The following is a 10,085-nucleotide window of genomic DNA, read 5'->3' on the forward strand; positions in this document are numbered from 1 at the left end:
ATTACAAAAAATCATCAATAGGAAAACAAATATCGTAACAAGGTCATTTGAGACATGCAAACAATGAAATCATCACATATAGCTCTAAGATGCATAGTCATCTTCTCCCTCTTCACTCAACATGAATGTATGTATAGGTTTTACTCACTATATATATCAATAATGTCTCTCTTTTTTTTGCATATCATCACAGTTTTTTTATGTGTTTTTGTAACAACTCGTCCCGTGGACCCCATTAGCCCCCGTTAGCTTGCCTCCCTCCATATGCTCCAAGTTGGTCCTGCAGGACATCGATCCTAACCCCTCACTGTGGACAGGAATTACTCATCCAAATCCACCAGTAGATTATTAGTGCGTTAGGCGTTTCTCGAACCCTGATCCCCACCCTTTAACAATATTTCCATAGGACAAATTGTCACCAATTGGTTTTGATTTTATATAATAAAAAGTATTGGATAAAATATAAACCATTCGGTATTGAATGTGTTTAAGAATATATATATACTTGGTATTAACGTGATTAATATTATACATTATTTTTTATACATTGAAAGTAAAATTCAAATTATGTGATAAAATAATTCGATTATATCATAAAAACAAAAATTATTTAATAATTAGATGTCAAACTAAAACGACCGTTTGGAAGTAAACAAATATGTACCCTTGAAAATACGTTCAAAATCACTTAGAACAACCAGTATGATATTTTGCCAAGAGCCCTCTGACGCCCAAAGTCATCACACACTCAAGAAGAGACTAAATAAGGGAACAACCACATGAGGTGAATTGTTCAATTAAAAGTATATATATCTCTATGTGTGCTATATTTCCTATGATTTCATATCTTCACAGAAAATTGATCAAATGGTTATATAGTGGATGGTGATCGTATTAGCACAATTGTGCATTACGGTCTAAAACAATACATGCAAGATTAAAAAAATAAAATAAAATAAAATGCATATAATGGGCTTGTTCGTTTGGTTGACGCAGGTACATAAGGCTGCGGCAGACGCAAGTACGTTTGTTTGTTTGTCGTAGGTACTTGCGTCAAGACGCTGCGGCAAATGCTACGATCTGCGTCTAACATTTTTAAACGTTGTTTCAATTCAGCGGTTAAAAACGTAAACGCAATCGCAGTCGCTGCTGCTGTTGCTGCCGCCTGCGTCAACCAAACGAATAAGCCCAATGTCTTTTCTTATTGTTTACGAAATTCTATACACGGGATTTTTGTGTTGGCCTTGGTGTCTCAGTCACATACAAGAAGCTTCAGACGAAAAATAGTGAGAGTGTGAGACAATGACTAATATTTATTTAATTACTATTGATTTGGGTTTGATAGATAAGGATGATCATTGATTGGTTCACAATGTTTAATTAGCATTAGTTTTCTTTTCTGACCATCATCTAAAGATGTGCTTAACACTAGGCTTGATCTTTCTAATAATAATTTAAATCATAGATATTTTGTGTCTTAAAGCTGATAGATGAATATTGGCCAACTACACATAAATTCGCAAACCTAACCAATAGAATTGATGCTTAAGGCGTTTAGTGATTTTAATGGATTTGTCATTTGAATTATTAACTTCTTTGTTTGTTCGTTGTTGCCTTTTGTTTTCTGATTAATTTAGATAAAACAAAAAATAAATAAATCTATCTTGTTAGCTTATATTGTATATTTTTTTTTTTTTTTTTTTTTTTTTTTTTTTTTTTTTATATTGTATATTTTTCTACTTAGTTAGTTGTTAACCAATTCTTAATTTGTGCATGGTATCAATCGGGCATGGTAACCAATATCCCATGTGTGCTACGTGACTTAACCCGGGCATCTTCGGTATTACATTTTGGATTCCAAACTCGATAAATAAAGCTAATGAAACAAGTTTATTGTATAGCTAGAACAGGAATTTCTTTATGATGCTCAAAGATAGAGATGCAAGCTTGGACTACTGGAGAGATCCTATTTTTGTGAAGATAAATAGATTATTTGCAACGGACATGTGAGTTAGCTTTGTTTCTTGACATATGTAGTGATATTCAAAGAATCCTTCTTGAGGATGTTTGTTTAGCATCGTTGATAGGAAGTTCATCGGTAGAAAAAATAGATATGGTCAAATAGGATTTTCTTATCTGAATTCTCTCTTTCATACTAAATATCCATGTATGTTGATGTTCAGATTGGTCACAATTAGAGTATTTAGTTCGGCAAAATAGAGATCGAAACGTTCTTTATTAATCTTTACCGAGGCACAAAAAGGACGGACTACAAAGTGAATTAGACGAGCTGAGATAACGAAAAATAGAGTGAAGGACGAGCTCCGAGCTCGTCGATTCTAGACTTTGAACGACAGAACTTGTATTTCCTATCCGTATTCTTTCCTTTTTCGTGTCACCCCTTTTCTCAGATGCCGTACGCCCGTATTTTTGGGAAACTGTGTCGGTATGTCCTCCGAAAAGACCGAAATACCCTTCATTCCCTTGAAGTTTATTTGAGCCTTTTCTGGATCGGGCCTTTTGTTGGGGTGAGGATCTACCCTAACAATGCACTTACTTATCGATCAATTCAACGAACATTTGATATGACAGATCTTACTCACGTTGAACCAGTTTCCCATAATCCAATACAAAACACAGTTCTACACCATGAAATATAAACATCTTCATAAGTTTTAAAACAAAAGCAAACTCTATCGGGAAAAAAATTCGCGCACACACTACTCCCTAGAATGCATATCTCTACGTGTTTTTGAAAGACAATCCTCCTTTGTTTTCTCTATTTAGGCTCTTACTCGTGCGTCAACCACAACCGAAATCAGTCTATTGTGCACTCGCCTAGCTAGCTTTTGAACCCAAAATTTAGTTAGAGGGAGGTATTGAATTTGACAATTTTAGGATTTAGTAGGATTTTAATATTTTAGAATTTTGAAAGATTTTAAAGTGAATCTTTAAGAGATTTGATTGTGCTTTAGAGTTTTTATATTTTTAAACAGAAAATAATGTGATTCTATGAGATTTTATTATTAGACTTTAGGTGATTTTAAAATATTTTAGAACACAAAAAATAAAATTTTATACCAAAACAAAATCTGATCAAGAGTCTGCAGCTATGTCCTCAATTCATATATGATATAGAATATACGATAGTGGAACATGTCTCAGTTCATATATAGAGTATCTTGTCTCAGTTATATTTCACGTTGCTCTGTTTCACCTTTCGGTGCTGAACCTCCTCGACGATCGCTTCAGTTCATATATAGTATCTTGTCTCAATTATGGTTCACTTTACTCTGTTTCACCTTTTGCTGCTGAACCTCCTTGACAATCGCCGCCTCCACCGCAGCGACAGCAGTCTCAAACGCAGCAACAACCTTCACAATCGCAACAACAACGTTCACAACCACAACAACAGATGCGTTCACAACCGCAGCCCAATGATGAAAATCTGAGGGAAGTCATGTATTTGTGAAGCTGCAGGAGATGAAGGACGTCACTTCATCGCCACCACCACCATAGTCTAAATCTAGTCAAGCTGATCCACCTAATAACATATTCAATGCGTTAGGAAGTGAAACTTCACATCCAAGTGGAGCAGGCAAAGGGAAACCTCTTAGTTCATGATCACAAGCCTGGAAAGTAAAAATTGGGAATACATCATTAAAACTATATAACAAAGACCAAACAGAATATTGGAGCTGAATAACAAAAACCAAACTAGAATACTTGAGGTGAAGCTTGTGCACGATGTATTCTTACCCCAATGTTGATAGAGACTTGTTGATGTTGGTTGCTTGTTTAAGGCACTCACCTTCAGCTCATGAACTCTGTTGCCGATATTCCTGATGTTAGCAGAATAATTTAAAAGAGAAGGGTAGTCAATTTTTGAAGTTAATCGCTGATTTTACCTTTCAGATCAAGCTAAGTCAACAAGATTAACCTTGCAAAACGATGCTGAGTTACACCTTGAGATACCCACTAATCGATAACACATGTCAGGTTAATTTTTAATTTGACAAATTGATAAGATACATAATATCGGTTGTCGACTGTTTTTTTTTTTTTTTGCTTCTGAAATCCTTTAAAAATCCTTCTGATTTTGTGACTCATATTTTTCAACTAAAAAAACAAAATCTTGTAGAATCATTCAAAATAGCATTTTTAAAAAAGTTGTGATATTTTGAATAACAGTATATTTCAAGTAAGTTTTATAAATTATTGATTGAATAACAAAAGATTTTACATTATTTTAAATGATTTTACATAAATGCTAAGTTGTATAACATAGGATTCAAAAAAAAAAATTAAAATCATCAACTGAATAACAAGTGATTTTAAAAATCCTTTAAAATCTTCTAAAATATAAGTTCAATACCCTTCGAGGTGCTCTTCCAGGTGCTCTTCCAGGTGCTAGCACCAAGAAGAGGAATCTCTTTTCCTTATCATATCCGCGAAAGAAGGTTGTCGCCAAGGGTGTTGGACTGAATGGGAAACTCGGTTCTCACCAAGGAGGAAAACCTCCAAACTCAGCATCTAATTAATGTGTTTAGTCAGTATAGGGCAGCAAGGGGACGATGACTTTGGTTATTTGGTTTTGTTTTGTTTGGTTTTTGCTCAGTTGTTCTTCCGAAATAAGTTACCAACGGGTGTTCCGTATGGTTGTAGTTGTCCTTTGTTTCTGGTTTTCATTGTGATTTTGATTTGTGCGTTTTTGGGTTGTACCCAATGTATCCGTGTTCTACAAATAATAAAATGTCCTTGTTGGTCCTTTTGTTGGTGTATTGTCTTTGTTCTCTTCATATTTTATCTTTTATAGAATTATTGTTACTTCAGGTATTGGGTTACATTTTTGAGATGGGAGTCGGGTGTTGGGCTTCTATTGGGCCTACTCCTTCTCTACTCGTTACTAAAGGGTGTTGATGTACGGATGTTACAAAATTGGGTTCATAAAGGTTTTCAGTGTTGGGTTACAGACTGTGTGTTGGGATTCAGTTTCGGGCCTCTATTAGGCCTGCTGAGTTTTCCATTGCGATTAATGGTTACTTATAATTTTCGCATGTTCCAACTTTCTTTAGCTTGCAGCTTAGATTGTCGGATGTTTTTTTCGGGGTTGGAATATGTAGCCTTTTTGGGCCTTGGCCGTCTCCGGGTTTTTGTGAGGCCTGTTTTTTGGTTTTTTCCCTTTGGTTATATAATACCTGCGCTTTATGGTTTTTACGGTTATATCAAAATTTATTTAGGAGGCCTTGTAATCATGGGCCTTGCGGAAACGGTTGGTGTGATGTTTCAATTTTATATTTCCTCTAGGGCAGGAGGAGATGTATTTGGAGTTATTAACTCCTATATTTTCTTTTTTATTTTATAAATATTGTGAGTTGGAATTGTCAAGGCCTAGGTAATAAGGCCACAACTGGTAATCTTCGGGATTTATGGTCTAAACATCGATCGGATTTTTTGTTCCTCATGGAAACTAATCAACCATCACCTATTCTAGAAAAGTTTGTTGGTCATTTTGGGTATAAGAATTTAAGAACAATAGATCCTATTGGTTGTAGTGGTGATATGGCTCTGTTTTATAATCAGGATGATTTTCAGGTTTTGGTTTTATTTGAGTCTAACAGGTTAATCGACATTGAAGCGGTTTTCAAAGAGCGGATAATTCATTTAACTTTCGTTTATGGAGATCCTGTCCCCAAAAATCGGGATCTGGTGTGGGAACGTATTTTAAGAATAAGCTCTAATCGGTCCACCCCTTGGTTTTTAGTTGGGGATTTTAATGAGCTGACAGGAAATCATGAAAAAAGAGGGGGGAAGTTACGTCATCCTTCCTCGTTTCTCGCTTTTAATGGGATGATTAGGGATTGTGGTTTTTTGGATTTTCCTTATATTGGTGATTGCTTGTCTTGGAGGGGTTGGCGGGATAAAAAACCTATTCGTTGTCGGCTGGACAGGGCTCTAGGGAATGACGATTGGCATGATCTGTTCCCAGACACGGTGACGGAGTACTTACCAATGATAGCCTCTGATCATAAGCCTCTAGTGGTTAATATTGGGGCTAAAAGGCCGCGGGGGAACAGGAGTTTTATGTTTGACCGCCGCTGGATTGGTAAGGCGGGGCTGATGGATGCGATCGCATCAGGGTGGGACGGGGATTTGGATCAGGTTTCGAATACTTTCATCCATAAAATAGTGAATTGCCGAAAGGCGATTTCTCAGTGGCGTAAATCACAAGTCCCATACGGTAGGGAAACCATTGAAAATTTAAAGTGGCAGTTGGAGGTGGCTCTAGCAGATGATTCAATTCCTCCTGCTACAATTTCGGATCTACAGAGTCGGTTACGTCAGGCGTATGGGGATGAAGAGATTTACTGGTATCAAAAAAGTCGGAGTAAATGGATGTGATTGGGGGATAAAAATTCTAAGTATTTTCATGCCTTAACAAGCAGAGACGGGCTCGTAATCGGATTACTGGATTGTTTAATAAGGATGACACCTGGTCAACTGAGGATGTGGATATTTGTAATACGGCGGTATCATATTTTGAGGATTTTTTTACTTCAACAAACCCGACTAATTTTGAGGAGGTCCTAAGGGAGGTCCAGACGGTGATTACAGCTGAGGATAATGAGCGGCTGACAAGACCCGCAACGGAGGCTGAGGTCAAGTCTGCCTTATTTATGATGCATCCGGATAAAGCACCTGGCTCAGACGGAATGACAGCTCTATTTTTTCAAAAAGCATGGGGTATAGTTAAGATGGATCTTGTAGATTTGGTTAATAGATTTCTGGTGGAGGGAGTTTTTGAGAAGGGTCTAAATCGAACTCATATTTGTCTTATCCCGAAGGTGGCCAAGCCGACTAGAATGGCAGAATTACGTCCGATTAGTCTGTGTAATGTTGGCTGTAATATCATTTCTAAGGTTTTATGCCAGCGACTAAAGGGGGTTTTACCTGGTCTTATATCTGAGGCTCAATCGGCTTTCGTCCCAGGTCGGCTGATCTCCAATAATATCCTTATTGCTCAAGAGATGTTTCATGGCTTGCGCACAAACCCGTCTTGTAAAGGGAAATTTTTGGCCATCAAAACAGACATGAGTAAGGCATACGATAGGGTTGAGTGGGATTTTGTGGCAGCTTTGCTCCAGAAGATGGGTTTTGCAGAGTCATGGGTTTCATGGATCATGTTTTGTATCACTTCGGTAGAGTAACGGGTTCTTATTAATGGCCAGCCGAATGGTTTGATAGTTCCAGAGAGGGGGTTGCGCCAAGGGGATCCTCTCTCCCCTTATTTGTTTATCTTATGCACAGAAGTTTTAATTGCTAATATACGGAAAGCAGAGAGGGATAAACTTATTACAGGGATAAAAGTGGCGAACAAATGCCCGCCCATTACGCATTTGTTGTTTGCCGATGATAGTCTTTTCTTCTGTAAGGCAGACAGAGGACAATGTCGGGTTGTTTTAGATATTCTGAAACAGTATGAGTCGGTTTCGGGTCAACAAATTAATTTTTCAAAATCTTCTGTCCAATTTGGGCACAAGATTGATGATCAGACAAAAACCGAGCTTCGGGGTGTTCTTGGGATCACGACGTTGGGTGGTATGGGGTCATATCTAGGTTTACCCGAAAGTTTGGGTGGGGCAAAGACAAAGGTTTTCTCTTTTGTTCGGGAACGGATTCAGAGTCAGACGAATGGTTGGACGGCAAATTTACTGTCCAAAGGCGGAAGGGAAGTGATGATAAAATCTGTTGCCACTGCCGTTCCAACGTTTGTGATGTCGTGTTTTCGTTTACCAAAAACAATTACATCCAAGCTTACCAGTGCGGTGGCAAACTTTTGGTGGAGTACTAATGGTCAGTCAGAGGGCATGCATTGGCTTGCCTGGGAGAAATTATGTGTAAGCAAACAGTTGGGTGGTCTGGGTTTCAGGAATGTGGATGACTTTAATTCGACATTACTGGCCAAGCAGTTATGGCGTCTGATAGACGCTCCAGAGTCGCTGTTTGCCAGGGTTTTAAAAAGTAGGTATTATCGGAATACGAATCCTTTGGATCCGATTAGGTCATACTCTAACTCCTATGGATGGAGGAGTATATGTTCTGCTCGCTCTCTGGTAAATAAAGGGCTTATTAAACGGGTTGGCTCTGGGGACACCATCTCTATATGGTCTGACCCTTGGGTACCAGCTCAATTCCCGAGGCCAGCTTTCAATAAGGGTCCGTTAAAGGACCCTTCTCTTTAAATGAATTAATTAATTGATCGACAAACTAATACTTGGCGGATGGATATGCTTAATGAGCATTTTGATCCATTTGATGTTGCATTGATAAGGGCTATACTGTTGGGTGGTAACCAAAAGGATGATCCTTTCGGTTGGCATTTCACAAAAACTGGGAAGTATACAGTCAAATCAGGCTATCACACTGCACATCATGATGTGGTTCGGACTTTTGCAGCCACTGGTTCAGGCCCGGAAATTACCCCTCTACTCGCTAGTGTGTGGAGGGCCCGTTGCCCACCCAAGATTCAACATTTTATGTGGCAGGTTTTATCTGGTTGTATTTCGGTTTCGGCAAATTTGGGACGACGGGGTATTGCTTGTGATTTACGGTGTGTACGATGTGGTGCGGACATGGAGACCATTAATCACGCCATTTTTGTGTGTCCTCCGGCTCGCCAGGTTTGGGCCCTAGCACATGTACCGGTGGGACCTATTTCCTTCCCGACGGAATCCGTTTATGCGAATGTAGATCACTTTTTAGGGAACCAGAATCCTGGGGCTCATGTTGCGGTTTTCCCTTGGCTTATGTGGTTTATTTGGAAAGCAAGGAATGCACGTGTTTTTGACAATATTGTCGATCGGCCGGAGGATATTGTTAAGGTAGCAGAGGGAGAAGCTGCAGCGTGGCAGCAGGCTCAGGTAGAGGACGCTCCACTGACCACTATTCCAGTAGTTTCGGGGATACCAGCTAGGGTGGCTACTGGTTCCCTCCCTTCGGTCTTTTCGGGATACCGCTGCTTCACCGATGGATCTTGGAAAGCAGGGGATTTGTATGCAGGTGCTGGATGGTGTTGTACCTCGGCCCAGACAGTATTGCCGTTTTTGGGAGCCAAGAATTTCCGGCAAAGTCTATCTCAATTACATACTGAAGTTGAAGCGTTCCTTTGGGCGATGCGCTGCATGATCGGCCATGACTTCAGAGAGGTGGCTTTCTATACCGACTGCTCAGACTTGGTGAAGATGGTGTCTTCCCCTTCCGACTGGCCACCGTTCTCAGCGTACCTTGACGACATCAAGACTGATCGGGAGGAATTTTCTTCTTTCTCTTTATCTTTAATATCTAAAAATGCTAATGTAAGGGCGGATTCTTTGGCACGCCAAGCGCGTACATCTCCGCACCAAGTTTTGTTTGTAAACGATTTTCCCACCAATTGGCTCGTTTGAGCTGATCTTTTGTTGACAAAAAAAAAGTTCAATACCCTCTCTTATAAAGAACCTCTTCTTAATTTGTCTCACGAAAAAATTCTCATCCGAGCTCTCAGTCAATCACAAGTCACAAAGTTTCTATATACAGTAAAACCTCTATAAATTAATAATGTTGGGACCAAGACATTTTATTAATTTATAGTAATATTAATTTATCTATAAATTAATAATTATTATTTTATAGTGTAAATTAATAATTATTAATTTATAGGTATATTTTTAATTGTTTAATTTTTTAAAAAAATTATGAATTGAGACAATTTTTGTAAAATAAGATTATAATTTTGGATTTTGTAAATTTTATGGTATTGGAATTGAATTTGAAATAATTAAAAAATATTATTGGCAATGAATTTTTAATATTATAGACAAATTCACTTATACACATGACATAAATATTCAAATTTATGAATAAGAATATCAATTATCGTATTTTAATAATCTATCAAACTATCAAATGTAAATTATGCATATTTAGAAATTGAAAACTTTAAAAAGTTTTAGCTGTTTTATGAAATGTTATAGAATATCATTATAGTTTGAAAATACAACATAACAACTGTTTTATAGATATGAGGTTTAAGAGAAACATATTTT

The 10,085-nt window shown here is 37.9% G+C and overlaps 1 protein-coding gene across 1 annotated transcript; it reads left to right on the forward strand.

Annotated features, from left to right (window-relative positions):
* The first annotated feature begins 5,562 nt into the window (after positions 1-5,562).
* LOC104708756 (uncharacterized) lies at positions 5,563-6,402 on the forward strand. Its single transcript, XM_010425381.1, has one exon. The coding sequence runs from the start codon at positions 5,563-5,565 to the stop codon at positions 6,400-6,402; it is 840 nt and encodes a 279-aa protein (XP_010423683.1).
* The last annotated feature ends 3,683 nt before the right edge of the window (positions 6,403-10,085 follow it).

This window comes from Camelina sativa, chromosome 1, assembly GCF_030686135.1.
Source record: "Camelina sativa cultivar CO46 ecotype springtype chromosome 1, ASM3068613v1".
Taxonomy (NCBI): domain Eukaryota; kingdom Viridiplantae; phylum Streptophyta; class Magnoliopsida; order Brassicales; family Brassicaceae; genus Camelina; species Camelina sativa.